The 15088-nt window shown below is 42.0% G+C and overlaps 1 protein-coding gene across 12 annotated transcripts in view; it reads right to left on the bottom strand.

Moving 5' to 3' along the window:
- TP53BP1 (tumor protein p53 binding protein 1) overlaps positions 1-15088 on the bottom strand; it is a 38122-nt gene that overhangs the window by 4155 nt on the left and 18879 nt on the right. For 10 of the 12 annotated variants that reach the window (XR_005932449.1, XM_030014475.2, XM_030014476.2 and 7 more), the window contains 11 exons: positions 10727-10846; positions 9859-10095; positions 9268-9325; positions 7994-8086; positions 6348-6849; positions 4368-4520; positions 2768-3060; positions 2256-2432; positions 1618-2039; positions 1295-1486; positions 575-778 (listed from right to left, as the gene is read on the bottom strand). Coding sequence is in view for 11 of the 12 variants with exons in the window: in XM_030014475.2 (XP_029870335.1) it covers positions 575-778; positions 1295-1486; positions 1618-2039; positions 2256-2432; positions 2768-3060; positions 4368-4520; positions 6348-6849; positions 7994-8086; positions 9268-9325; positions 9859-10095; positions 10727-10846 (2451 nt within the window). In the remaining variant the exon portion in view is untranslated. The other 2 variants (XM_030014472.2, XM_041123675.1) reach the window with 2 other exon arrangements.

Genomic DNA, 15088 nt, shown 5'->3' with positions numbered 1-15088 from the left:
CTGCAGAGAGACAGAAGCACCATGAGTCTCAAAAGTCAGGTTCAGCACAAAGACCCTGGGATATGTTCAGCTTAAGTTATTTTACTGGAGGAGACAGAGGGAGGCAGGACTGATTGGGTTAGGATTACACTAGGATAGGTAGGGATCTTTTACTTTTCTGGTTGCAGAGTCTTCAAATCAAAACCTGAGTGACTAATGGGACAATGTTTGCAAGTCTATCAACATCCTGAAACAACACTTACTGCTGTGAAGTGTCCCTTTAACAGCTAGGCCTTTCAGAACTGACTAAACAGATAAGAAAAGAGAAAGGAAGGAGAGAGGCAAATCACAACATTAAGGTCACAACATTTCTAAGAGGCAGAACTGAAAAGATGGCAGGTAAGTACTCAGACTATGCTAAAAATATCTGGCTGCTGAATGCATCCAGGGAGAATCAGTCTCGAATCCTGCAGGGCAAACAAGCAAACCTCATCTACTTTTTGCTTATAGCAAGTGGAAAGATCAATTACAGAAATACCAAGGAGATAAAGAAATAGCTGAATGTAAGTTTAAGAGCAGAAAATAAGGTTCTCACCAGGCTTTATTATTGCTGACTTGCGGCCACGTTTAGCTGGGGATCTCTCATCTTCAGAAGCAACAAGTTTCCTTTTCCCAGAAAGTGTGCCTGGTGGGATGCGCGGACTCTCCTGCCCTTTACGAGTGGGAGTTGTGCTGCTGCTGGAAGTGCTGGGAGAACCAAGGTTACTACGTCGCTTCCGCTTCCCCTCCACAAGATTATCTGTAATACAGTATGCAGGGACTAGTCACTGGCTGTCACCTAACTCTGTAAACTTTCACTATACCTAGGTGCACAGAGGTGGCTAAACTCAATAGTACCTAGAAGGTACACACTACCACCCTCTAACAGAGAAGAGCAAGGAAAAAAAAAAAAAAAAAAAAAGGAGATCTTGCTTGTGTATCTTTCTTCTCAAGCCCCATACCCTGGCTGTCTCTTTTCCTCCCAGTATGGCTGAAGAGTTTGTATCATAGCAGCCATCCACCAAGTGTAAATGAGTACAGCAAGCATCACTGTCCTAGAAGCAGGCCACTCTCCACAAGCCAGTCAATGCCACTAAGTCTCTGAGCAAGACAAAAGAATAAAAGGATCTCAAAGATCCCATTATGAAGTACCAAAAGCATTGCTGAATACCCAGAAAGATGTAAACATTGGTAATTCAGATCAGGAACTAGAATCATCATAAAGGCACAAGATGCAGAACAGCGTAGCCAGCAGCTCAACAGCACCTCCCCTTACCGAGACTGATGTCAGCTGCTTTGGTCAAGGGGGTGACAGGTTCATAAGGACCTAGCCCAAACTGCTCCCGGAGCTTATTTCCTTGTTCCAGAGACAGGATAACAGCCATTCGTTTGTACCACTTCCTCTGGCCTTCCTTTTCAATGCAGTAGTATAGCTCTCCAGACTCCTTCCGGTGTCCCTTCACCACACCTGACAAGACAGAAAATAACACCCATTAACCAACTATACCCAGGCTTCTTATCCTCCTGGACAAGCACCCATCTCCCATTTCATTCAGCAACTCAGAAAACCCAAGGATGGAGCTCAAGCACTGCTCTTACCTGCACTAAAGTACTCATCCTCTGAAAGTGCAGTCACCTCAGTCTCCAGTGGGATAGGATCACAGAGTAAAATATCTTTTCCTAGCACATCACATTCATATCCATCATCAAAGAGCAGCTTGTACTTTCCTGCCCCAACATCTTGGGTAATCATCCCGGAATAGAAGTACCCATTTGAGGACCACTTTGCTACAACCCTGAGGCCCACAAAGCTGCTCCCAGAGGATGAGTCTGCACAGTCCGAAGGACCAGTCACCATTTGTAATGGGATTTCTGGAGAGTCACTTCGACGTAAGGCACAGAAGCCAGAAGTGTCAGATTTCTCCCCTCCATCTGGCAGGCGAACCGGACGAGTAAATGATTTCTCCTCAGGTGATGCTGTAGTTGAGAGATCTTCCACACCTGGCAGTCCAGCTAAATCTCTGCAGAAAAAAGAAAAGCAGTCCCAGAAGGATCAGGAAAAACAGTTACTAAACAAAGAATAGTTGGGTGAGATGCTTGCAGCTGCTACATGCTATCACCAAAAAATAGCTCCTGAAACATTCAGCACTCCTTTTCCTCTGTCACATTAAGACAGCAGCTCCCCATTCTCTTACTCCGCCATAAATTAAAGTTACAGTCTCCTTTTTCCAGGGTACCTTGTTCCTGTTGTTCGAGATGGTGGGCGGCCTCTTCTTCCTCGCCCACGAGGTGTCACAGGTACTCTGCCACCCTGACGAGTGCCAGGCATAGAGTCATCCTCTTCCTCACAAGGCAGTGCTCCTGCCTGGCTAACTCTGAGCGGAGATGCTGGCTGACCAGCTCCTTTCCTAGGGCTAGAGAATTTCTGAGTTAACTGTTCTGAAAAGAGAAGCCAGCTCATTAGGATCCCCCCCATTTTCTCTGTGATCTCACAACTGGTCAAGAAGTTTGCCTCATTGCTGCTAAACTGAAACGAGCTTAGGCAAAGCAATGTGTCACAAGGAAACAAACTACTCTTTTAGGAAGAACAGAGGTGAAAGCAAAGACTATCTCCTTATTTCTGTTCATCAAGCCAGATCCTTCCCAGAAAACTCTTGGTTTAGGGTCTACCCTGCTTCACACACCACCCAAGCCAGCTGTTCACTTCTGTAAAGTATCTATTCTTCCTTTCCCAAGGCTCTGCACGTACCTTAATTTTCCTAAGGTGCCTCTGCCAATGGGTAAAGCAAACTCTCCAGTTTCTGTCCCACACACTTTCCCTTTGACAGCTCCAGTTCCCCGCCCTGAGCTGCTGCTGCCGCTGTGTGTGGCAGAGTGACCACTGCTTGCTCCGCTGGATGTACGGTGGAGGCTCGAGGCCTTAGATGAGAAGGAGCTGACGTCACCAAGGTCCCCTGAGGTCATTGACGAGCCCACTGCAGTTCTAGAGGAGGATGTGTCAGTCTCACACTCCTGGCACTCCACTACAGGCTCCTCAGTTTCCTTAAGAGGAAAAAAATAAAAAAAGGAGGTTCGCCAAAGGTGATGCACCTGCTAGATGGAAGCTCTACAATCACCAGGAAAAAGCGCAGACAAGTTGAGACCACATTCATGAAACTGAAGATAGCCATGCAGATCTGAGTCTGGACTGATCAATGGTAGACAGTGTGTCTCTCTCACTATAGGCCTGTAGCTGCTCTCTATAAAGAAGTCACATTAAGAAATCAGTCAACAGGACAGAGCTTGGTTGGTATCAAATTAGTCTGGCTTTGAGTAATTCCCAGCCTTCAAGAGTGTGACAGTGCAACAAATACATGAGACATTAGCAGCCTTTGGTTACTAATAATCCAAGATCAGTTTCAGACAGCTGGTCATTTGGAGCCATTAAAGTTTTATGGATATAAAAATATGTATCTACAAAATAGTGATATCAAATATTGATAGATAAATTGGAAATGGTTATATGATTGTGATTATACAACCTATGTAAGCACATTTCAGGAAACTTAATTCTCTGTTTTAATGTTACAATAAGCAATTTCATGTGTAGTATCAGGTGTGAAAGGATAAGCTTTGCACTGAACTGATTCATCCTTTTGTGTCATTACTCATTGTAACAACACAGCACAAGACTCTTATGTTATTTACTTTTATAGCAGAACAGCAGTAAAATTTTATTGCTAGCAGGCCGATATGATTACTCTGCACACCAAATCAGCATTTGTCAGCTACCTTTTGAGATTCCCTAAAGATTTTCCATTTAATGAATGGACATACACCAACACAAGTGTACTAACAATAGGCTTGCTATTTTTTTGTTTTTAAGTTGCTTCTTGTAGACCTCTTATAGAATCTGGTCCACAGGACTCAGAAGAGTGTGGTTAAAAATGACGCTGAGCTGCAAACAGGCTAAACTACCTTACATAGTTCAATTTTACAGGCAGAAGTGATTTTTGCTTACTAATAGAATTTCTGCCTATTCTGAAATCTCTCTATTCTGACAAAACCCCAAGAATTTTAAAACAGTTGGATGCACATAGTGAAGTCTTTTGTTCAGTTCTTTGGGTAGAAAAAGAGTCAGCATGTCTTCAGAATACAGTAATGGGCACAAAATACACCAGCAACAAATACACAGCTTTTGCCATGCACTAAATGGTCTACATGTTTGCTCATGAAGAAAAGTTTGTCATCACAGCATGCCAACTTGTTCACTCAACTCGTTTTCTGCAGCCACAACACATTCCCATTTTAATTAATTTTATTTTTCAGCCAACATATAATTACGTGTAGCCCTGAAAACAGGAACTTACCTCAACTACCTTTCGTTCCACCTCTGCACCATTTATGTAGTAAACATCTGTTATAACACGTGTAACAACAGTGCGCACTTCTCGAATAGTTCGCATGTGGCGTTGCTGAACTCGGCCTTTGGGCGGGTGAAGAAGGTTAAACTCCTCCTCTCCCTGTAATAAACAGGACAAATTAAAAACAAAACAGACCACAATGAAAAGCAAATAATTTCTGGGTACAGCTTTCTCTGCAGTACAGTTTCTTCATACCACGTTCAAGTACTGGGTTAGGGAACTGTGAGAGACTGAAAGAGTTAATGTCTCAAACATTGTGGTGGGGCAAGTTCTGCTTAAAGACAAACCCTGCACAGCAAGGAACCAAGGTGAAAAGCCCATCAGCTCAGACATCAGCAACAGGAGGGGGAGGGCGTGCTGGAGGGTGCACAGCTCCCTGTTCTGATAAGCTGTTCTGATACAAAGATCAAACAATGGCCACATCTGCAGGGAAGGAGAAGTTATTCCACAAACGACCCCTAAGCCCAACGGCTCACAAACTGCTCATTAGCCTGACCAGTTCAGGTGCCCGCCCGACGGAGGGGCAGGGATGATAAAAGGACACAAACTGAAGCCCCAGGTGCGCAAGCCCACCGGGACTGGACCCCTCGGCTGACTGGACCAACACTGGACCCAGGACCGGTGAAATCTTTCTCTCTCCCTTTCTCTCTCTCTCCTTTTCCACAATCCCTACACCTCACCCATTTCAAGATGTAAACCATTGACCAAGTCTGAGACTAAGAGTAGATCCAGCCGCCCCTAGACCCTTCTCTGAGGAGGAGTCTGGAAAGCAAGGGGGTCTACTCTGAACCTCGTGACTCAACAGGAAGGATCTCCTTACTCCCTGAATTGATGTATATGGTTACACAGTTTACAGAAGTAGTCCTATGCCAATTCCTGTTGTGAGAAACCCTGCCACCTACTACCACACCTCCCCAGTTCAGTTTGCTTCTGTCATGAATAAAATCTTTAACTGATCGTTTGGTGTCTGTTTCACCTTAATTTAGCCCGAGGGAATTTCGAATTAAACACGACTCCCTGGTCTGTCCAGTCTGGGTCATGACAGGAACCTTTCAGCATCTTGTTACAAATTTGATGCAACAACACAAGAGACTCTAAACAAGGGAGAACTGAACACCTTTTTTTGACAGGTAGAGGAAGGGAAATCATAGCAGTTCAAGGAGGAAACAGCAAACTTGCTTAGCATGGCTTCTGATACTCTTTCACTCAGTGGAATCTCAGGCATATCACATCAGTGTTGCACTGCATATATATTAATGGCCCTGTTAAACTCCTGTTTCCCAGGGGACACACTATTCTTAACTCAAGTTTAGAAAAAATCATTTTTCTAGTCTTTTGTGTTCACAAGAAAATATACAAAATGTAACTGCAAAGCAGTGATTTTTCTTGAGTCTGCAATACTTTCTGAAATACTAATTCAAAGTTACTCATCTTGTTAGAACATTTCTCTGGAGGAGCTCTCCCCTCGTATTTATCCATTGACATTGGATGGAGTGGCAGAACAAGCTGTCAGAAGTTGGTTGGTGCAAAACAGAAGGCATCAAACCCTTCATTCAAAATTTCATGCAACTCCCATCTCCATCCAACAAAAAGCAAAAAAAAATTTTTTTTTTTTTTTTTTTTTTTTTACAGTAACTACATCTGGACGCATAAAAAAACCCAAAACAAAACCAACCAACCAAAACTTGTCATTTTTCAAAAAAATAAACATGGAGACATTTACTTCCCAAACTTATGCTGTCCACTAAGTATTGCTACCTTAGCAGTTGTGTACAGTTGATACAGGAAAGCTTTTGACATTAACACTTTAAAGTGGTCTTTCGGGGTTTTTTTGACAGAGAACCTACTGTTAGTGAATTTACTTGCTGAAGGGATACTTTACTGTTCTAAAGCAGTAAAATTAAATGCAGGCAGCCTTCACCCCACCTGACTGTGCAGAGAGTCTGTGTCCTCTCCAGAGGCATTCACAAGTTTTTCCCCACTCTCCTCAGTTTGGACATTCGCATCTTGTCGCCCAGGTCTTTGCCCAGACATACTGGTTCCCACTTCCACCTGCCTACAGATTTCTTCTGACGTTTGTGTTGCTGTTGTAACAGTTGTCGGGGTAAAAAGACATTCTGCCATAGTCTGAATCCCTTTATTCTTGGTGTTTGCCCACTTCTCTCGGCTTTCATCAATTTTAACAGCCTTACTTGGTTTCTTCTGCATTCTTCTCCCTTCTTCTGTCTGAGTGCTTACAATACCAGTCTCCACAGAGTTCCCATCCTCTGCACCAGAAGGTTGTTGATGGCAGTCCTGCTGCATCCTCTGAGGAATTAGGACCTGTCCACCACTGTCATCTGGCTTTTGTTGCTGGTACTGCCAACCACTGGGATTCTTCTGTAATTCAGCATCTTCTTGTGGGCCAGGAAAACTGAACAGATTTCCCCTGCAAACCAGTTATATACAGATCAAAGTTATTGATTAAAAAAGCAGGACAACCAATATGCTGCCACCCAAGTGAGAGCACTATTAAAAAAAACCCTGGCAGTCATTCAATGGCTTCTTAAGATTGCAGAGAACTCCGTGAGTCTCCAATTATAAAATAATCTTTCAACATCTCTCAAGCGATTTGCATGATAGCAAGAAGAATGGCTGACACCTGCAGAGAACTAGGTGCTTTTCCAAACACTAATAAAGCAATCTATACTCCACACACCAGGCACCAACTATGTAACATGCTTCTGGAAGTCATGTCATCTTGAAGTCACTACAGGCTGCTTCAGCGCTTCATTGGCTTGAAACTGGTAATCGCACCTAGCGAGAAGAGGCAGGAGCATAAACACAAATGCTGTCTAACGTTTTCATTAGAATTCGTCTGCTCTGTCAAAAGTCTTATCAGGTACTATATGGGACTGTATACTGACCCTTACTTAAGTATACATTTGGCTTCCCTCATGTACTTGAGGGCTTTGAGGAGTGACTGTCTTCTGTTCTGTCTGTACATCGCCCAGCGCTGGAATTCCCTATTCATTACTATCTTTAGTATAACTGTTCAATGCACTTGAAATATAGGTTACTCCTTCTCCATAGACCAAGACCTCAGTGCACCATCAAAAGATAGAATGGAAGACCTTGAAGGAGATTTCTACCCCTGGTCCTCCAGCCAGCACCCTTATCACCATAAGATATGCAGCAGTACAGTCCTTTTCAAAGTGACCAGAGACAGCAAAAATTGATGGACTTGGAAAGGAGACAATAGCAGAAACAATAACACACACAATAGGTCAGAAGACCTTGGAACAGAAGGAAAAGGTATTTAAACAGCTGTAAGTATGATCTCAGTTCTTTCAAGCCCCCAGATTTTACCAAAGTTTATTAGCCAGTTGGAACCACATCACTGCTCAGTCAAAAAGGTAAGTCTGATTACCATGTGAGATACAAACATACAGTACTTATTATACTTACCCCATTGTCCCCAACCTTCTAAGTCACCCAAAGATAATGACTTAGTGCAATTTCTTTGATGTAGAAAGTGCACATGTGCATATAAATCCAACCAGGACTGGCAGGCAAAGACTGTGAGGAGTTACCTAAACGGAGAAGTGGAAAGACCATGACCTCTGGCCTCATCCTCTCGACGAACTTCACAGACACGACTAAACACAGATGATGCTTTCTGGGAGCTAGCAGTGCAGATTTAAAACAAACAAACAAACAAAAAAGCATCAGGGAGTGAGAAAATCCCTTATACAGCAAAACAAGAGTTTTCTAGCCCCTTGGGAAAGCAACAACTGGTACTGAGCTTGTTGACCTACACGGCCACAGAATGAGTGAGATGGTCAGTCTCAGAGGTGAAGAAAGAAGCTGCAATTGCATAAGCATTTCTGTCATTTCTGCAGACACCCTAATAGCCAAGAGCAACGTAACAATTCCAGAAAACGTAGTGTGGAAAACTGCAGTGCCATCAGGAGTTTCACCATCTACTACCTCTGGTACCCACCAGGGGACACAGTTAGACCATTTATGACTTACTTCTCAGGATTTTCATGACAGTCATAAAGCAGACCCTGAGAGATCAAGTTCAACCTATGGCTACAAAGGCAACCCATCCTCAACCAGTGAGGAACAACTGCCACTCATCCTCAGCACTAAGGAATGATTACCATCCAGCATGAAATCCTGTGACAAGAGATACCGAGTTTATTTCAAAGTTTTCTCACTGCTTCAAACCATTATACTTCACTCAGATGACCACACATCACCATCTTCTGACTCTGATTCTTATTAGTACTTACAAATCATACTCCCCAAAAGCTAAAATCAAGCAATGCTAGGCATTAAATGTGAGATAAGATAGATACATACAAATCAAAAGACCAAGGGAGTAACTTTTGTTTTGGTCAACAAGTTAAACTGTGATTTCAGTGTATTGGTGACCTGGTTATGTTTCTATCAGCTTCCTATCAAGAAGAGAATTCTTTCAGCACTCCTCAGAGATTCTTTGCAGAAAATTGCACAGTAAGGAAAGAAAGCAGAAAACCATGTATTTAAGAGGTGGATAGGGCAGACTTGCATTCTGGACTGCACAAGATGTGAATTTCTGCTTTGACTACAGTCAGAAGGGGCAAAATGCTGACATTAGTAGGAAGCACAAATCCTGTAGTGAAAGAGCAGGTGGGGCACCCACCTTGCCTATGTACTTAAAACCTGCTGCAAGAGCTAACGTCACAGCTACTGCTGAAAGTGTCCCCTGCTTCTGTGTCTCATTTTACTTTTTTTTTTTCCCCCCTGCTGCTGGTAAGCAGTGGAAAAAGGATCTACCCAGACCTTTGTATTAACTCTGCACAGCAACAAGTCCAGTTACCTGGTAGCAGCCCCAGCAGCAGCAGAGGATCCATCTTTCCTGTCACTGGCTGTAGGCTCTGAAACAAGAAGGAAGGGAAGGATGATTTTAGTGTCACCTGAACAGACTCTCCTGCCCATTCCCAACCCCCCAGGCTCAGCAAAGAGAGAGGTTGAGTGGTGCTGGACAAAGGGTGCCCAGGCGTCCCTGGCCAACTTCTCATCACAGACCTGAGTTTCTACAAGTTTTAGACTTAATATCCCTGTTCTGATTAAAATGCTGTCAAATGTTTTTGTCCAGATGATACTTTTAAAATCTTTTCCCTCCCAATATAATCAAACTCCAGTTCCAGTCCTGTGACGTTGCCACTATACATCACAATTTTTAGTCTGCTGGAAATACCTTTCCTCACAACAGAGGCCTCTCCTCTCACTCCATCCTTACTTAGAACATTGCAGAAATAGAGAAACAAATTCAAGTGACGCTGCCCAAAAAGAAAAATGAGAAAAACTACAGAGACTCAGAGACTGTCTCGGGGAATGCCACAAAGAGGTTTTGAGTTAGGGCTGAGATCTAGCAGGACCTGTATGTTTCAAGGTTTCACCCTCTTACTTTCCAAGCTGAACGGCATGGACTCCTCGCTCCCATCATTCTCAGGGGTAACAAGGTTCATTCGCAGAGAGAGTTTTGCATCAGCCTCAGGAACCACAGGAGAATCTCCTTTCTCGCACACTTCTGACACATCTGCTGATACCATTGCACTTTCCACAGTGACATTGTTGGTCCCCATTGTGCCCTCTGCTGTAACATCACTAGTTGCTATAGTGCTGTCTGGGCAACTATCATCCACTGAAAATAGGAAAACAAAAAAAAAGTAAACCAAAAAGTAGCTACTGTTATTCACACTGCTGGGGTTCAGGTCCCAGTTCTGTTTTGAAGATGCTTCACTGCATGCATTATTAGCAATAGTGCAGTAGTAGAAATTCCTATATAGAGTTCTGAAGCATGAAAGTTCTGTAGCACAGGTATCATCCTTAGCTTGCGACAGAATACTTTACCACTGCCCAAGCAGAAATACACACTTCCTTTCATCCAGCAAATGCAGGGTGCTGTTTTGTGAACCTAGCAGAGAAAGTCCTGCTAAAAGATGATGAACACTGGGAACAATCTTCTTTTAGTCTAAGCTCTTTCACTATCAGAGGGGTCTTTTGCATTCTTTAACGGAGTTGTATGCAGGAACACCATTAGGGCAAGGTAGATATGTTCCATACCACCCCATACTCAGGGAGCAAACACCTTCACTAGAGACTGAGGAAAGAACACACCAAGGAAAGTGTGGAGAAGGGATGAGCCCTCCCCATAGAGCAGCAATCTTTTCTGCCAAGCTAAGTTTGAGTTATCCCATCAGATTCTACATCAAGAATCAAAAGCTTCCAAATAGGCTTTCACTGCAGAACAGAGCCATTCAGGACAAACTCACCAATTGGCGTGCTATGTCTTCTGGGTCCCATTTTAAGTTGGCCAATGAGAGGTGGCGTTATGCTGGTCAAGGGCTGAATGACATCACCCTCCTTCGGCAAAGTAAAATGAAACGGGGTTCCTAAAAGACAGAGAGTGCCAGGATTAGTCATTTCAGGGGGCTACTTTGGTTCAAATACCAAAAGCACAGGTTCACTGTGCTGTGGAAATGGGGAAAAGCGTAACCCTGGTGCTCTCCTGTACAAAACCCCCTGAACAGTTATTGGTTTCAACACAGCTGCTCTAACTGATCTTCCGCACCTTTTGTGTGGAAAATCTTGGTGAAAATCTGGGCTGTGATCAACTTGATGCAGCTGTCCCAGGTGCTAGATAAAAGTGGCATGAATAGGACTTTTACAGAATGCAGCTTTGCTTCAGAAATGCTCAGGATTTTCCACAGAAAAGGGAGATGAGGCCAGAAACAGAAATGAAGGTTAGGATAGAAGTGAATTGGCAGAGCTATGTGTTGCCTGAATTAATAACCTGAAACTTACACAGAATGATGCTTTATCATCAAACATCCTTGGATAAAAGGTCAGCAGATACACTTCAGATAGCCACCTATGAGCTCAGACAATTAGTAGCAGTCAATTAAGGGTTAGACGATGACAGCAGAAACTTGCCTGGCAAGTAAGCTTTGAGAAGTAACAGATACTGCAGTTTAATAACCAGCTGCAGGCTGCCACCAGAAGGGCTGGCCCCATCCTCCTGTCCTCTCCAATACTTCTGCCCCTTCTTGTGCAGTCTCCAGCATAAAGGCTCTGCAGGGTCTATTGGCTGAGGTAGCCTATCCCATAAGGGAAACCATACCTTGGTGGATATACCATGTGTGGATCTTGCAGGATTTAACAGATAAAATACATTGAAAACCTAGTAAAATGCTCCTTCCTTTTGCCTCACCCATGCTATTTATTTGCAAACCTTCAACAACACATATCAGTAATTTGCAGGCTGCATTCTTTCCAAATTGCATAGAAGTGTTTAACAAAACTAACAGAGTAACTGTTTCCTGTCCACGCTGAGGTCAAAATAGGTTTTCATCATCTTTGGCACTATCCTTCCTTTTCCCTAAAACTATTTTTTCTTTGGATTTCATTCAAGATACTACTCAAATAATGCAAGTCACAATTTATGTAACTCCTGAATTTTAAGAAGCATGTATTAAAAAAAAAAAACAACCAAACAACCCCTCCCCCCCCCCAAAAAAACCCAAAACCCCCCCAAAAACAGAGCCAAAACTAAACAGTATTGGAAAACTGTTAGTTAAGATCATAAGAACACAAATACAAGTTACTTAAATTCAAGAGCTAGCACTAGATACACAGATACAACTTTTCATTATAGCCAGAAGCAGTGCATCATTCTTCAGTTACACAAGATGCTGACATATGATTTACAGACTTACCTTGTGGCAAATGAAGCCATAAATACATGACAAAGACATAATCCCCTCACAGAAAAAAAACTGACCAGTGAAAAGCTATCTATTGTTCGTTTGAAAACCATCACTTGCCCTGCTGTCACAAGCTTTAAACACATGGTTCAGTAATTGCAACATCCTTGAGATGAACCTAAGGACTTCAGTGTATTTTTGCAGCAGGTAGGTTATTTCAGAGTGCAATGGTACTCACTCTTCATGAGTACACCACATATCTCAAGGCCAACTACCATTCCTCACAAACAGCTTAGGAATGCCTGTCATATCATCACCTATAGCAGATCTCTGTCTAAACAGTGTTTTATTTAAGAACTGAAGTCTTTAAAAACTCAAGTGAATTTTGATCCGATTTAGCTACCACAATCCCTTCTAGCCTACAAATCCACATTTGGCAGGCTAATAACAAATGATGAAAAGAATTTATGAAGAAATGATCAGCCTGCATTTTAATAAGAGATAATCTGGTTATTAAACCAGCAGATATCATTAGAGAAAACAAACAAGCTTTCACACTCACAAGACCTGAAAAAATATGTGTATGCCTGAAAGCTTAATTGCTTTCACATAACTGCATCAACTGTTGTAACAATGAAAAAAGGTTAATTCTCTCCACAAACTTATGTTCTTAAGAACATCATCCTATAACGTTTCCTTTTACCTATCAGCATCAAAAGATTGGGTCTTACTTTGGCCCGCTTTGTCTCTCTCAAGTTTGCTAATGCTAAGCTATAAAAAAATTCATTTGCTTGGGTAACGCTTTCACAGGGAGAGTTGGATGTTTCTAGCACAGTGCAGATGGCAAGCAACCACCAGAATAGCACAAAACTGCACCCTCATAATGGAAGGGGACAAAGAAATCTCCCAACTCTGCATCAAACTAAGTGAAGCAGAGCTATCATCCTCTTCTCTTCTAGATGAAAAGGTAAGTCCCACCGCCTTTTCTGCATACTGTGATGGTTCTTGCACACCCCTACTACATGGATGGCCAGCCTGCAGCTCTCAAGCAGTTCAAGCACAGCTCCCTCTGCTCTAGTTCTTCTCTCCTACCCATTACCTCTACACAGGATGTGGCATGTCTACTGTGGCATCATAACATCTACAGAGATCTACAGAGAAGGCTAGTAATAGTGGATAGCCACTCTGTTCTCTGCACATACGGGGCGGGGGGGGGGGACACAACAAAAAAACAAAAAACAAACAAACAAAAAAAACCCCAAAAAAACCAACACCACCCCAAAGAACACCATGCCTTCTATTTAAGAACTTTTGCTTTATCTTTCAAAAAGCCCTTTCTTAGCTCTGTTCTTAACTCACTAGCACAACTATTTAATAGACAGGACAAAAGCTTTATTACATACATTTTTCTCCATTGGTAATTCATATCTAGCTGTCACATGTCAAAAGGACCCCATTAGAAAGTAAGAAACAACTTTACTTTCAGAAGTCTTCCAGATTAAGAATCACTACTCTAGGCAAGCCTGAGGCAATGTTAAAAAGATTTAAGACCTTGACAACACAACTTTTCATTATTTTAATAAAAATATTAACTTTTTATTTAACCTGGTAGACTTAAACTTTATCGTAACTATGTTAACTGCACTGCTTATCTGTTTCTTCTTTATTTTATACTACCAGTAAAAAGAGAACTTTCTGAATAAGGTTTTGTATGTACAAAATTGTACAATCTACAAAAAAGACTTCACAGGCAGCCACAACTTCCATAAATTCCACAGAGTCCTAGAAACAGACTTCAGTGAGTAAGTTTCTTTTCCATATCCCTATATGCTATCATGTTCTAGCGTTTGAGCATTTTTTAGTAGAATAACTAAACAGTTACTATCTTATTCAAGGAAACTTCAAAAACAAAGACACCCCTGAAACCTCACCATCCAGTTTCTACTCCTGCTTCTTGGACTCTTCTCCAAGGTCCTTCGAATCCTCACCCAAAGCTTGTGCTTACTGATGTATGCTTCATAATCTGTTGGTAAGGGATTAGACTCCTGTTGGAAATAACTATTACAAGAACAAAGCTGCTTTAAGAGAAGAGGGATGCTCTAAAGCTCTTCACGTCTTAAGGACTGAGCAATAAGAGAACAAATACCACTCTACATACTTTTCCACCATGCTTCATGAGTCTGAAGACAGCAGGCAGAACATCTCAAAAGCCTGAACTCTCTTAACACTGATCAGCCCTTTGTGTAATACAAACGCACAAAGCACAACCACCAGCGTTAATTTCTGAGTTCGCTTTCTCCAAACAGTAGCTTATTGTTCTCTTTCAAAAGTAAATCCAGCCAAGTGTGATGTGTTTAAGTTGCATTTAGATTTATCTAAGAAAAAACATTTCAAGTACAACATAGCAAGGGAAATGTTACCTCAAGTTAAATGCAACTTTGTTCACACTCTCTTACAAAGGAAGTTTTGGATTGTGAACTCTGTGAAAGGCCATACTGAAGTGGAACATAGCATTCAACCTTGTTATTCAACTACAGCTACTCATCTTTATTTTTCATCATTTCAGCAGTGTACTGCCAAACATATTATTTAATAAAACCTATACTGTTCTTAAATTCAAATATCAGTACTGTTCTCTTGACTATGCCAAATTTTCTTAAGAAACATGCAGTCCCAGCATACCAAATGCCCTGGACTTGTTCACAGAAAAGTCAATTTGAGATCACAAAATCCAAAGGGATCAGAACACCTTTGAACTTCCTGACCAGTATTTTGACCAGATCCCCTCAAATCATTATTTGCTATATAATAAAGCTTTTTTTCTTCTTCCAGTTAAAGGAAATTAAGAATACAGTATCTAAAACTTCATCATTCAACTTCATGTAAATAATGCTTGAGCTCCTGCAATCTTTACACTTCCCTAATAGACTT

This window comes from Aquila chrysaetos, chromosome 5 (assembly GCF_900496995.4).
Source record: "Aquila chrysaetos chrysaetos chromosome 5, bAquChr1.4, whole genome shotgun sequence".
NCBI lineage: Eukaryota > Metazoa > Chordata > Aves > Accipitriformes > Accipitridae > Aquila > Aquila chrysaetos.
Note: the sequence above shows the minus strand (reverse complement) of the source record. Positions and strands in the feature narration are given on the sequence as shown.